The sequence below is a fragment of the Mustela nigripes genome, chromosome 13, assembly GCF_022355385.1.
Source record: "Mustela nigripes isolate SB6536 chromosome 13, MUSNIG.SB6536, whole genome shotgun sequence".
NCBI lineage: Eukaryota > Metazoa > Chordata > Mammalia > Carnivora > Mustelidae > Mustela > Mustela nigripes.
The window spans coordinates 47,757,815-47,772,205 of NC_081569.1; the positions used below are offsets into that span (position 1 = coordinate 47,757,815).

At 55.8% G+C, this 14,391-nt stretch overlaps 1 protein-coding gene across 3 annotated transcripts in view; it reads left to right on the plus strand.

Annotated features, from left to right (window-relative positions):
- The first annotated feature begins 2,123 nt into the window (after positions 1–2,123).
- The window catches only part of CORO2B (coronin 2B), a 128,415-nt gene continuing 116,147 nt past the window's right edge, over positions 2,124–14,391 (plus strand). Inside the window, exon 1 of one of the 3 annotated variants that reach the window (XM_059372358.1) lies at positions 2,124–2,215. Coding sequence is in view for 1 of the 3 variants with exons in the window: in XM_059372357.1 (XP_059228340.1) it covers positions 3,324–3,338 (15 nt within the window). In the remaining 2 variants the exon portion in view is untranslated. Of the gene's footprint in view, positions 2,216–2,645; positions 3,339–4,259; positions 4,283–14,391 lie in introns of those variants that run through there. The other 2 variants (XM_059372357.1, XM_059372359.1) reach the window with 2 other exon arrangements.

Here is a 14,391-nt window from a genome sequence, read left to right on the forward strand (position 1 = left end):
AAGAAGCCTGAAGATGAAAGAGACTGGAGTGGGTCTTGGAGGATCCTGGTTAGGCTTCATCCTGAAGGCATCAGGGAGCCCCTGATCAGTTTCATGGAGGCAGATCTGTGCGTGTTTACTCAGGAGTGCATGAACTTCTGGGTAGAGAATGGATGGGTGGGCATAAGATAGGAGGCAGGAGGACCACTTGGTGTGGCCCAAGCAAAAGAAAATGCTGTGAGGGCAGTAATAGTGGAGACAGCTTCTTTTCTCAGGCTGTGCTTTGGGAAGAATGTGAAGTGAGATGGGCCGTGTTGCTGGAACTCAGGGCAGGAGGTGTTGTGGTATAGACAACTGCATCACAGGAGAGGCATTTCTGAGCATCTTCTTCGGATTTGACAAGGGGAGGCAGAGTTCTTTGAGAGGCTCTTCGCTCTCTCCCAGACCTCCATCCTGAGGGGGAGATGAGACAGAGGGGTGAGCCACCAGCCTGTGAGGGATCGGGAACATTTTCTGTCTGCCTTTGGAGCATGTCATGTGGGTTGTGGGCAGAAGATTGATGTTCCTAATTACATTTGGCTCAAGCTGATATTAAGTATTTGTCTCATTCCCAGAGCCCACAATGCCGGTGGATGGTGGGGAAAGTGCCAAGAGGCATGCTGGCTAGCTGAGGCTAACAATCTGGGATCTGAAATATCCGTGAGGGATAAAATGGACAAGTCACAGCCATGGGGGAAGGGTGACCGGTGATTTTGAGTTGTCCTTCAGTGTCTTCCAAGAATGGTTGGAGGGGCCCTGGAAAGGTCTGAAGGTCCAGCCTCCGGTCTTGAAGGCTGATCTTACCAAGACAATCCAGACAGGGAATGTGACCCACTTCTGATGCAGGACAGCTCGCCTAGGAAAATGCTTTTGTGGGTCTAATTTAAATTTTCTCTGCTGTGTGTCAAAGGTTTATTTCGCTTGATTCATTGTTAAAAGTGTTAAATATTCACTGAGCACCTACTGTTTGCCCAGGGGCACACAGCAAGAGAAGCCATGGCCTTGTGCTCAGGACACTTGTTAACTCACCTCAGGAAGCTCATGAAAACATCAGGCACTCTGACCCAAATGAGCGTGGGGGCTGGAGTCCGGGTGCACCAAAGAGGTAGGGCCACAAGAGATGGGGTATGTTGAATTAGTGCATAAAAATCAGGAGGGTGTTCTTGGCAGGGGAGCACTGTGGTCAAAAGCATGTGGTCCAACATGGGAACAGGAAGGGTGTGCACAGAGGAAATGCAGCAACATTTGCTCCCCAAGAGAATTAGCAAGTCATTGAAACACATTGAAGTGGGGCCAATAGCTGTCCATCCACCTCCGAGGACAAGTGTGAAGATCACATAGGGCAGCAAGTGTGAGTGTGCACTGTGGAACCTGCAGAGCCACGGTGCAATGCTGGGAGTGCTAGTCACCATTTAAAAAGACTTCTGGGGCACCTGGGTGGCTCAGTCCTGAAGCGTCTACCTTTGGTTCAGGTCCTGGCCCCAGGGTCCTGGGATGGAGCCCCACATGGAGCTCCTTGCTGGGCGGGAAGCCTGCTTCTATCTCTCCCATTCCCCCTGTTTGTGTTCCCTCTCTGTATGTCTTTCTCTGTAAAATAAAATAAAATAAAATAAAATAAAATAATCAAATAAAAGATCTCTATTAGAAAGACTTCTGTTCAAGTCCTGGCTGTCAGTGTGTGATCTTGGGCAGGTCCCCTCCCCTCTCTGAGTGTGTTCACTCATCAGCAAAATGAAGATGGTAATTCCTTCCTCATACTCTTGCAGGTAGGGTTACAGGAAAATAAATTAAAATAAAAATATAGCAGGCCCATCCACTGAGCGCTCAGCAGATCCCGATGACTACTGTTGTCGTCTACTCAGCCGGCTCCTTGAAGGCAGGCAACTGGTCTCCCCTCTTTCTCCAGCACCTTCCGCAGAGCAGGTGCCCAGACACCACCAGGTCCACTTGGTCTAGTTAATTGCTTTGCACAGTCGCGGTGGAGCAGGAAGCCAGCACTTCCGGGCTTAAGGCAGGCAGTGTGGCGCGAAGATTCCTCCGCCTCCGTCTCCACTAACCCCTCCTCTTTTGAGTTTCAGAGGTTCAGTATCTGCCGAAACCGGTTCTGCTCAGGTGCTCGGGAAGGAGGAGACTTGCCCCGTTACCTTCAGGTGGTTGTCCCTCAAGTCCGTCAGCGGCTGGATGTGGCGTGACCCAGGTCAGGATTCATGCACCACACAGGTCGCGTCTGTGCTCCGCCAGAGTAGCGCTGCACCCAAGCGCAGTGTAGACACTCCTAGGACAGGGACGGTCCGATTTCTAGAGGAGTCTAGCTTTTTAAACAAGGGGTTCCGTAGAGAGCTTGTGGAGACGTGGAAAGAGCGGGCGCCAGGACGACCGCCTGGAGCCAAGGATGGCTGTTTGCCCTTGTCTAAGTCACTTCCCAGTCTGGTCCTCAGTTTCCTTCTCTGTGAAACTGGCTACACTGCCCGCTGGGCCAGCCAATCGCTGCGGGGAATTAGATTCAAAAGACCGCCAGTCCCGCGACCCCGTGCGGGGTCCAGCGAGGCAGGGCCTGCGGCCGCCACGCCCCTCTCCGCTGCTGCGCGGCACTCTAGGCCCGGGACCGACGTCGCCAACCTCCAGGGGGCGAGCCTGGCGGGCTTCCCGGCGCACGCGGCGTCTCGGCAGTCTAGCGTGTGACTTCAGCAGCGTCCCCGGGCCAACGGGGGCCGCCAAACGCGGGGGTGGCCGTGCGCGCCCGCAGCCAGCAGGTGCCAGGACCTGGCCTCGCCCGGACGCGTGGCGTCCGCGGGCGCGAAGGGGTTAAGGCCTCGGGCCTGGGCGCCTGGCCGGGGCCAGGGGAGCGGCGGTGCCCGGCGGCGGGCTAGCAAGCCCCAGGCGCAGGGCAGGGCAGCGAGCGGGCGTGCGCTTCCTCCTCCTCCCCCCCCCCCCCCCTTTGTAGCGAGTTCCCGGCCCCTCTTCCTCCCCCCGCCCCCCAGCCTGGGCCCTCTCCCCCTCTCCCTTTCTTCCTGCCTCGCCTTCCTGCGGCGAAGGAGGCTCATCTATTATAAATGCACATTCGGGGCTGACATCAGCGGCGAGCGGCGGGCGAGCGCCGACGAGCGGTCCCTGCGCGCTGCCCGCCCGGAGCGCGGCCCCAGGCTCCTGCGAACTGCCCGCGGGGCGCGGGGAGCGGCGAGCGCGCCCAGAGCTGCCCGCGCCGCGCCCGCCTGCTTCCCGCCGCCGCCTGGGGCCCGCGGTGGACCCGGGCCGCCGCCCCCGCACGCCGCGCCCGCGCCCCCGCACCGCCCCGGAGTTTCTGCATGACTGTCACAAAGGTAAGCGCCGCTCGCCCGCCGCGCCCGGGACCCGCCGGCGCCTGCAGCCCCCGGCCTCGGCTGCTGGGGGCGCGGGGGTGTGGGCGTGGGGAGGGGGCACTGGTGCAGGGGAGGTGCGGCGCGCGCCTCCTCTGCTCCCCGGGTTCCTCCAGTCGCTCTGGCCCCCAGGGACTGCGGAGGGAAGGGGGAGGATGCCGCTTTGGCAGCCGCAGTGGTTTGGACACCATCCCCCCCCCACACACACACCCGCACCGGCCCACCCCGCGACTGCATTTTTAACCCTTATTTAGGATGCTGCATTTTTAACCCCTGGAGAGCAGTGTTGGGCAGCTGCTTGGTGTCTCCCGTTAGAGCGCGCCACGGGGAGCGACGCTAGCAGGAGTGGGTGTGGGAATGGGCTTGTCGCCCTGGGGAGACCATCCGACGGGCAAATCCACCCCACCTGCCAGGCGCTGCTGCCGGTCCTGCGAACTCTGGCCCCACTCCGGAGCTACTTAGTGGAGAAGGCACTCCTCCAGCCCCAGGAGTTGCCACTAGGGGTAGGACAGGTTCCCTGATGACCCTCTTGAAGATGCGGGGAGGGAATGTGACAGGGACAGGAGAGATGCGTGTTCTGACAGCCCCCATACTGGAGGAGAGTTCTGACTCTGCTACAGCGGCCCAGGTTTATTGGAGAGACTTTGTGGCCTCCCCATTATGGAAAGCAGACCAAGATAGTTGTGGAAAGTGCCCAGCATCAGGAGACCTGTGGAGACCTAAGTTCACTCTCCCCTCTGCCCCAAACCCTATGGATGACCTTGGCTGGGCCCTTCTACTCTGGGCCTCAGTTTCCTCTTGTGGAATATGAGGATGAAACTGTGGATCCTGGGGGTGGTGACAGACAGTTGAAGAACTAGTAAGAAGATCAGAGGTGTAAACCCAGACTTTTCAGAGGGCCCTGTCAGGTAAGGAGCTCACAGCGTGGCCTTGGCCTTAGGATTGGCAATCCCCGCACCCAAGGCCAGATTCCAGCAGCTACCCACCTGGTTTTCAGGACTGGAGAGCTGGAGGCCAATGTGGAGAGGAGGTCAGAGCCGTGGACCAGATGGAGGGTCAGCTGTGGAGGTGATGGGAAGGGTTCTTCAGGCTCCTTCTGCTAAGCCAGGGGTTACCAGTGCCTCGAGGAGATCTGCCTGCCCAGAGACAGCTTGTCTGTCCAGGGTCTTTGGGCTCAGTGCCCAAACTGGGACTTAGAAACGTTGCTGGGGGTGGCGGGGGGGGGGATGTGCCTGGGGGCTAAGGATCTGCCTCAGTTTTGAGTACTCCTGGCAGGGCTGCTGTGGACCCCGGTGGGTAGGATGCTTCGTGTTTGGAAATGATGCAAATGCTGTTTGCCTGGGAAGGATTATTATCATTAAGGTTATTCATGTCAAAGACGCAAACAGGCCAAGGCAGAAGAGTAATGGATGGGCCTGAATGAGAGATAAAGCATATGAGATTTGTAATAATAGCACTGAAATTTGACTCATTGCCTCCCCTGCGTCTCTTTATGTACATGAGCTCAGGCAGCCTTCCTTCCCAGGAGGCCTGCAAGGAAGGTGTGTTCAGCCCCCTTAGGAGTGGAAGAGGCTGAGGCTCAGAGAGGAAAAGGGACTTGCTTAAGTTCACACAGCAAGTAAGTAGCAAAGCTGGGGTTTGCCGTCAGCTCTATCACAACCTATAGCCTATGATCTTTGTCTTGCTCTGCCCTGTTGAGTACATGGACGCTGGGTTATGCCATGAAAGGGGGTCACTACTTGAAGCCTCAGGCCCCCGAGGCATGGAGCCCACAAAAGTGGGTACTTGTCTGCTAAACTCAATGGCAGGCCTAGCCTCTTGAATCTAGTGATTATTCACTGATGCCCTCCTCTTTCCCCGCAGCCCCCACCAAACCCTCCTGGACGTTCTCCTGCCCTAACCAATGTGGCATCAGTTTAAGCCAGCTCAGAGGATTAGATAAAATCCCCACCTTAACCCTAGCTTCTCTCCCCTTGCCAGCCCTTCACAGACCAGCAATGTTCACGTGGGGAGGCCTAGGAGAGCAAAAGAGAAGCAGGAGAGGGCCTAGGAGCCCTCCTGCTGCCTGAAAGCCTGCCAGAAGAGGCTTCTCCAAGAGTTCTAGAAGAACCACAGTGCTCTAGGAGTCTGAAGGCCTGGCCTCTAGTCCTCAGTCAACCTCCAAAAGGCTATGTGACCTTGGGCTAGTCACGGCCATCTCTAAGCCTCTGTTTTTTCCATCTATGAGGTGAGCAGTTGGTTTCTTGGATGTCTTGGATCCCTTCTGTTGGGCAATTGGCACATCTTCTGCGAGGAAGTGGGCTCTGATGGCGACAGGGGGAGCTCTCTCTTTTGGGGGGTTGGTCGAACCCTCGAGGGGGTCTGAGAGGTGGAATCACTGCTTACCAGCTGGAGTGACAGGCAAGGGAGGACTGGGTTGGAGGGTGAGACCCCAGCCCTGCTTGTTCCTTAAGGCAAAGGTCACCCCTTTCTGGTGAGCCCCGGCTGCCTGCTGCTTGGAGTCCTCTGGGCCAGGGGTAAGGTGTGGATTGGGAAGAAGGTCTCTTTAGCTCAGAGGGCCTGGAAAGTGGAGGAGAGGAAACCGATGACAAACTGTTAGATCTTCAGGAGAACCTCCTGAGTCTAGATGGGCCTCCAGTTTCCATCTACCATCCCCCTCTCGTGCGCACCCTGGCCCCCTTCCTTTTGAGGTGCAGCCGCTAATGTTGCCCTTGAAGTCTGGGGGGCTTGGAGGAACCCCTGCCCCAGATGGCATGAGAGATGAAGAGCCGTGCAGGTCTCCGGAGTGGGACCTTCCAGGCTGACAGAATGATTCCTGGTTATGATGTTTTAAACTCTTATTTTATTGTGTGGAATCTCATAAGCTGTCTTAGGTTCTTTATGCAATCATGAGGAGAAGGAAGATAAAAAGAAGGGATGCAGCCTGTCAGACCATAAACATCCCCAGGAGGTTAAGGGCCCATCTCCTCCCAGGTTCAGTCCCGTATCAGTCCAGAGGGCAGGTGAGCACGGAGGGAGCGAAGGCTGCTTTCCCAGTAATGGGATGATTTTATTCTTTGCCCTTTTCTGCCTGCTCTCTATACGTTTTCTGTCTCGATGCCGGGTCAGTCATGTACCAGCCTGACTGTGCTTCTCTGGCCCTAAATATGTTTCTAAACTCCCATCAGCTAGCAAAACAGAAAAAAACACATTAAAATTGTGCACAGAGTACAAGTCAGGAGGCTATAAGAAAGGTCTGCCTCTGTAATGCAGGGCTTTGCAAACGCCTTTTGCTGCCTTGAGGTCCTTTGGAGTGATTTCCTGGCTTTTGTCTGGCTGTGGTCAGAGCTGGGCTGGTAGGTAAGGAAGGTGACTGGGCTTCCTCGTTCCTGAGTGTGGCTTGTCACACGAGATGCTGGGAGCTCAGCGCTTTCCTGGTCCCCAAGGCCACCTCCGGGGGGTCGGCAGTCCAAGAACAGAGTACCCCAAGCAGCCGGAATGCCTGCTGCACCTCAGAAGGTCTTAGGAGAAGGAGTGTGGGCAGACAGAATATTCTAGAGGCCAGCATCCCCCACTCTGAGCAGCCAGTTCCAGGTTCAGAAGTGACATCCTTGACCATGGCTGGGCCCCTCATTCTGCACGGCAGCCCTTTCTCTCCTGCCCCTGTCCCAGCACAGCCTAGCTCACAAAGGGGAGCCCCTGGCCCCTGCTGGATGTGCTGGAACCAAGGACAGTGTGGCCTTGTCCAGGAAGCTACTAACAGACCTTTGTTTGGCCAGGTCATGTGTCCTTAGGACCCCTGAAGAGCGGCCTCAGAGAATAGGAAGTTTGAGTCAAAGCCATCCAAATCTCTCCCCTGACAAATAATAGAACAGGGACCCAGAGAACGAATCCTAAGTTACCTAAAGTCACTCAGCGGGTTTTTGGCTGGAGGAGTCAGAACCTGAGGGCTCCTGATTCCTGGCTGCCGTGCGAGGGGGGCCTCAGGCAGCCCGTGCCGGGACAGGGAGTTTGGCCCCACTCCAGTGACCCCACTGCACCACCCCAGCCTGGACCTCTCGGGTCAGAGTCTCCCTCTTCTCTTGAAAAAGCATCTGGGGTCCCTTGCGACCTCCTGGGCCAGGACAAAGGAGAAGGAAGGAGTATGAAGCCTTCTGCTTCCAATTCCCAGACCAGGGTCTGGCCAGTCCAGAAGATGCCTGGACTCCCAGACATTCCACTTCCCAGCACCTGTCTCCTGTCTGGCTCTTACTGGGAGAAGAGAGGAGAAAGCAGGCCTGTGACAGAGCCAGTTTGAGGGCAGAGATATTCACCGTTCCCCACAGAGACCCAGCTCCCAGAAACCTGAAGCGGAAAGTTCTGCCTCCCGTTGCACTGTGTGCCCATCATACCTCCTCCCTTGCCTCAGTTCTTGCAAATACCCAGCATTCTCATGCAGAAGGTATGTGCTAGCATTCACTGGTTCCTAGGGCCAGCACCCTGGGAGCTCCTAGTCTGGGTCAGGCTGTGTGTTAGGCATTAGGGTCACAGGACACCGAAGCCACGGCCCCTGCTGTCCAGGACCTCTGAGGAGATGGATGCGGGAGGAGTTGTGCCAAAACATTGAGTTAGGATCTCAGGGTGCCGTGGGCACAAGCCATGTCTGTCTCCTGCATACTGTAAGTAACCTCAGCCTTTCTCCTTCCTCGCTGTCTCTCCCTCCAGAGCTCCCAGGGTTATTTTCTTCCCACCTGGGCCCCTAGGCCCTGTGTTCTCTGGCCCCGGGGTCATTGCCACCTTTGCCCCTATGACAGCACGCAGAGGCATCTGGGAAGGACGGTGAGGCGCCCTGGGGCCCCCCCAAAGCCCCACAGTGAGCCGGCCCTGTGGAATCGGCACAGACTTGATTGAGCTTGGCGGGTTCAGGAGTGTGGACACTGGCTAGACCCACGGCCTGGCAGCATCCATCCCTGGCAGCTCAGAGATGGAGTGAGTTTTTCCATTTCTCTCCTGGGTTGGCCAGCCTGGAGCAGACATGGCCTCAGCCACCGCCGGCTCCTGGCACCGGGGCTGATTCTGATCTGGATACGCTAGCCACAGAATTTGTCTGGTGTCCAGGAGATGAGAGAATGTGCAAATTCCCTCTGCGCCCAGCCCCCCTCTCCGTCCCTTTTCTGATCAGCTAGTTCTGTTCCCCTTCCTCTCCTGGCCTGTGGACCCTGCAGGCTCAGGCTGGGCAGCTGGCCTGGAGCAGAGCCCACTGGGCGAGGACAGATGCAAATCCAGGGGCTTCCGCATGAAAAGAAGCTGTTTTGAATGAGCCTCTCCTTTGTGGGCCTGGAGTGTGGGACCAGCTGCCTGGGAGGGGGAGGGGAGGTTGCGACAATGAGGGAGGAGCTGCCACCCGCCCCTCCTTGCCCACTGCCTCCCCTCCCCCAAGAGGTCCCTAGAGGGACCTCCTAATTGGTTTCTGGCTGGCAACCCCCCTTCCAATTAATTAACACAGCAAGGAGGAGGCACCCAGTTCTGGTCAGGACAGTCCCTTCTACAGAAAACAAACACAAATCCCTTGGAGGGTCCCAGGGCAGGGAGGGAGCCCCCTACTTACAGATGAATAAACAGAGTCTCCCGGTGAAAACATGGCCACACCCTAATCCCAGAGCTAATATGGGTCAGAGCCGGGTTGCACACCCAGATCTTCTGACATGGAGCCAGAACCTTCTCAATCCAATCGCTAATGGTCCACAGCCCGTGGACATTAATCACCAGGCTCTCAAGAATAAGTTATGAAGCCGCCATTGGGCACACACAGTCGCTTGGGCTCTGGGAGCTTGGTTTTGTTAGCAGACACTCCCATTTTCCAGAGGCGCAGGGAGGGTGAGGGACCTGCTCTGGGGCGCAGGTTTAGTGGTTGGGGGAGTAGGTGGGGACCGGTCCCTCAGCTGTCAGACCCCAGAGCACAGGGGCATCTCATTTCCAGGACTCTCTTCCACCCCCTACCCCCCAAGGCAGAGGGCTCTTGTCTGTGGGTCTGGGGTCCTGGCACCAAGGGGTGCTTGGCAAAGGCTGCTTGCCTCAGGGGACACCCATGGCTGTGTTCTGCTTAGGCTCCCGCTGTAACTGGGAGCCCTGTAAATCCTTTGGGAAAAGAATGTAAGCTGAGTGAGTGAGGAGGAGGGCACCCTGCACTCCGTGTCTGAGGTCAGACAGGGCCTCTAAGGAAGGGCCACCAGCCCTAGAGGGTGAATGGTTATGACACCTCCATTTCCACAATTTGCGTAGGGAACCCGGGTCTGTGGTCCAGGCTTGCAGGCCTTTCCCACTTGAATGCACAAATCCCCTCTCAGCCTGGGGTGGGCGGCCCTCTTGGGATGGCCCCTGATGACCAGGGCGGATGCTGCTGGCTTAAGAATGCCAGCTTAGAGCCAGACAGATGGCACTGTATCATTGACTTGCTGTTTGCTCTTGGGCAAGTTGCCTAACCTCTCTGAACATCACTTTCCCCGTCCATTAATTGGGATTGATAATAGTAGCACTTAAAAGGATTATTATAAAGATTAAACGAGCTGATCCTGTGAAGCACTTACCACATGCCTGAGTGTTCGCTATTCACGTCGGGAAGACAGAAAATTAAACAAATGCTTATAATGAGCGTCCTGGGGCTCATGAAATGAGAAGTACCAAGGAACTCTGGGAATCACAGCAGAGGGCCTGACCTAGTCAGAGGGGGTGTGGAGGGGACTTTTCAGCTGATTCACGAAGGATGGGTACAGAAGGTAGCAGGTGGAAGGAGAGGAGCTGAGGAGAGGGTAGGAGGCAGAGGGAACAGCGCAGGCAGAGGCCCGGAGTCAGATGTTCAGCAAGAAGGCCCCCTGCACGCAGGTGTCTGAGAGCTCGCACGTGTATTAGGTCATTGTATGCGCTGAGTGACTTTACAGTCCTCCCCCACTTCAAGAATGAGGAAGCAGGCACAGAGAGGCCGAGTAAGCTGCAAAAAGTTGCCCAGCAGGCAGATTAGAGGCTGGTCCAAACCCAGGCTTCCTGCGTCTGGCACTCTCCTCCTCCTCCTCTCTGCGGCTTCCTGATCACAGGAGGATGGCTCTTCCGTGGGCCACTTCTTAGACTCAACCTGGGCCAGTGGGGTATAAGGTATGATCTGTTTTCCCTCACAGAGCCTCCCTGGGCTGGGTTTTTGGGAGGACAGGACCCTTCTTGGCTGGCAGGCAAGGGTCATTTATTTTTCCAAAGGGAAACTTTGCTCTGGCAGGGAAGTTTCTACCTTCTATTTTTACCGGGTCCCGTTAAAACCATCTGTAGTCCTTCCGATTATCAGGAGCGGGCCTCAGTCTTTAAAATAAAATTGTAGGGCACCTGGGTCGTTAAGCATCGGCCTTCGGCTCAGGTCATGGATCCAGGGTCCTGGGATAGAGCCCAAGTTGGAGGCTCCCTGATCAGTGGGGAGCCTGCTTCTCTCTCTCTCTCTCTCTCTGCTGCTTCTTCTGTTTGTATTATCTTTCTGTCAAATAAGTAAATAAAACTTTAAAACAAAATAAAACTATAGGGATATATAGAGTGAACTTACTGGCCCGCGTGTGAGACGGAGGAGAACACCCATGCAGGATCCAGCTGCCTAGACAGATGGATGTGGGGAGGCTCTCTCAGAGCGGGGGAGGGGGGGGATGGTGGCTGTTCACACCCAGCCCTCAGAAGGAGCTCCGTGCTCAGGGTTCAACTCCAGAGCTGTCTGGGGTCATCTGGTCCAGTCCTCTGCCTCTGTGGCACTCCACACTTTCTAGGAACACGAGTATGACTCCTAATCTGAATTTTGATCCACTTAATAAATGCTAGTTTCTTAGGAGGCCGATCCTAGCCTTTTACCAGGTGTTAGGTCCCTGCTTTCAGGAAGCTGGCCGGGAAATAAAGATCGCCAGCGGAAGGAGCTGACCTTTCTAGAGGGCATCTATCCCAGACTCACAAAAAGTGTTTCACACGTATTTCCTCATTCAGTCTTGATGTACCTTTACTGCTCCTTCCTCTGCTCGGTGCAGAAACAAAGGCCCAGAGAGGGAAGGGAGGTCACTTACTAAGGTCACAAAGCTGGTGAGGGGCTGAGCCTGCCTTTCAGGCCTCTCTTGCCCCTCAGTCAGGCTGGTAGGAATGACCCTGAGACCTGTGGCCAGAGCCAGGGCGGGGGTGGTGTCTGGAGGCAAAAAGACTCAGGCTTTGCTCTTAACCTCTGCTCCTCCCTGCATGACATTGGGCTAGACCCCTCGATGTCTCTGAGCCTGTTTTCTCACCTATGAAAAGGGAGTTAGTGCTCCGCCTCACTAGGGCACTGGGATCTCTAGGGATCTCACACCCCTCCTGCCCCCTCCCACCACCAGTGTCCCTTGGCCTTGGGAGTTAGGCAGTCTGTCCAAGAGCTTCCCCCCTGCTGTGGTCGTGCCAGCAGCCCTCTTTCACGCTGTGTCCGCAGAAGAGACCAGGTCATCTCTCCCAAACGGCCTCTGTCTGTTTGTATTCGGTCAGGCTGGTATGGGGCAGATGAAAAGTTGCTTTTCCCTCTTCCTGTTCTATTTCGGGTGTTTTAATATGCTTGGGACAAATAATCGGGCTAAGAATCGGATGTCCTGCTTTCGTTTGAAAAGTGAGACAAATAAAGCATCCAACCCTTGATCTGTATCGTCCTGCATCCGCACAGGCCCCAGCGCCCTGTGGAGGGTGGGGGAAAGTTGGTCTCAAAGCCCAGTGTTGCCCAAGTCTCTGGGCAGAGAGCCCCGAGTCCCCGCTGGCAAATGACCTTGACCTTTGCTCCAGATACATCCTGGTGCCCCCCAGCTCAGACCTGCTTTTCCTTTGAGTGTATGGGAAGCTGTAGCCTCTGCTAGCTTGAGGGATTTGCAGCAAAACATTTTTTTTTTTTTTTTTGAGAATGATTTCAGGGGCGTGAAGATCTGGGATCCAGGGGAGTTTCCAGGACGTGAAACAGCTGATGGAAAAGGAAGGTGTTGGGGGAGGGGGACAAGGGGATTTAATTCCTGCAGTTTGGGTGTAGCTTGGTGAAGAAAATGCTGTCCACGCCTGCCTTGCTGACCTCCCGGTAGAGATCACTTCGCAGGAATGCGTGGGGGAAATTTAGGATTCCGAAAAGTTTGGAATTCTGGGAAAGGGGATTTCTGTGTACCTGAGGGTCCATCTGATAACTTTTTAATATCACCAGTGTGTTCTCCGAAGACCCCAGGGCTGCTTTCCTGCCATCATCATTATAGTGTGTGAGAACAAACTCAGGTTGTTACGGATTGAGGCCATTTCAGGTCCCAAAATTCCTGTTAAATTGACCTTTTAGGGTCTGGATCCAAGATAATTCCCCCATTCTCCAAGCTCCTGTCCTGCCCAGCCTCTACGACACCAGTCTCAGGTAAAGGCCCAACAAGTTATGTTGTTATGGAGATTGACCTTGATTCCTTGACTTGACTGTGAGCTCGCTGAGGCGGGGGATGATGTCTGGTGTTTTGGGGTATCTTTCACAGTGCTCGTCAAAGGTGTGGTGTAGACTTTGGGGTAGCCGGTGTGAAGTGCAAGGTTGGGTGGGATGTCCGGGAAGCCAAAGCTCTTCCCTAAACATTGCTCCTGCTTGGGCTTAGTCCTTACTTTTGTACGTCCGTGGACCGCTGGAGCTGGAAGGAACTCTAAATAGAGACGTAATGGGACCTCTGTTTTGCAAAGGAGAAAATCGAGACCCCAGAAGGTTTTCCTGAAGGGGGCACAAGCGGCGGAGCAGGAAGCGGGGCTCCCTTTGGTTGATGGCAGGCTCAGGCTGGGTGAATTTCAGTTCCATGGGTTTTTCTCCGCTTCTGGTAGAAATCAGGCCAAGGACTGATTCAGAGGTGGGTGGCGGGGGAAAGTTCTAGAAATGAGACTTGGAGAACTTCACCTAGCTGGCAGGGAGCACCCGAACAGAGAGGCTCAGCTCCCCAGGTAATCAGCCAGGAGCACCACGCCTAGTCGTGGCCTTGGTCTGGCAGAGGCAGGAGGAGTGCGTGCTGAGGCTCCTTCTTGGCCACGGAGCTGTGGTCCCCGAGATCTGGCAGCCAGGTACCCTGTGTACCAGGCTGCCACTCTGGCCGCCGCAGAGGCCCACGAACCCCACTCTCCCTCTTGGAAACCAGCCCTCCTGGCATGTTGGGCTGCAGCCAATCTTTTCCTCCTTTGTTTCTCTGAAACCATTAGAAGGGCCTCTGGGTTGGGAGCCTGGGTTGCTAAGAGCTTTCCTCTGGCCAGACCTTATCAGGGCTTGAGAAGTCTCCCGGCAAAGGCAAAGTTTTCCCTGGAACTCTGGTTTGGAGGGAAGGAGGGAGGGAGAGACAGAGAGAGGGAGAGAGGGAGAGTGGGCGAAGGGAAGGGGGGGGCTCAGGAGCTGCAAACAAAGCCACCCCTTTGCTGGCCCCCCGGGGAACCAGCAGACCTTTGCTTTTGAAGAGCAGCAGGAATGATGCTGTCCCCCAAGCCTGCCCCCCATGCGATGTGGGTCACATCTAGGATGTACCCCATGACTCGAGCATCACCCCAGCCTCAGAGAGGGGCAGTAGCCCTGAGCATCCCAGTTGGGGGGGGTGAACCCGGACCTGCCCCAGGGTGTCTGACTGCACCACCCGCGTGGGCCCAGCCTGACAGTGGGGGCCGATCGTGCTGTATGATTACTTTCTTCAAGATCACCCTCCCAGCACTGTACCCAGGATTCTGTTCCTCTGGGCCTTTTAGATGTTATTAAAATATAAATTCCCCCAAGAGGGGTAATACCTGACTTAGGCAGCTGTCACCCACTAGACTCCGCCTGCAGATGGCAAGACCCGAGAATAATTAGACTTTACTTGGGAGACGATCCTGAGGAGGAAAGTGAGGCAGGAGTGAGGGAGCGGGGAGCCAGAGTGGCCAGGGGAGTGGGGGCAGTGAGGACTTGCCGTGGTTCTGGGTACCTCTCCACCCTCACTGCCTTGCTCTCGCGACCACTGACCAACCCCGCTTCCTTGCCCCTAAATAAAATGAGGCGCTAGGTACA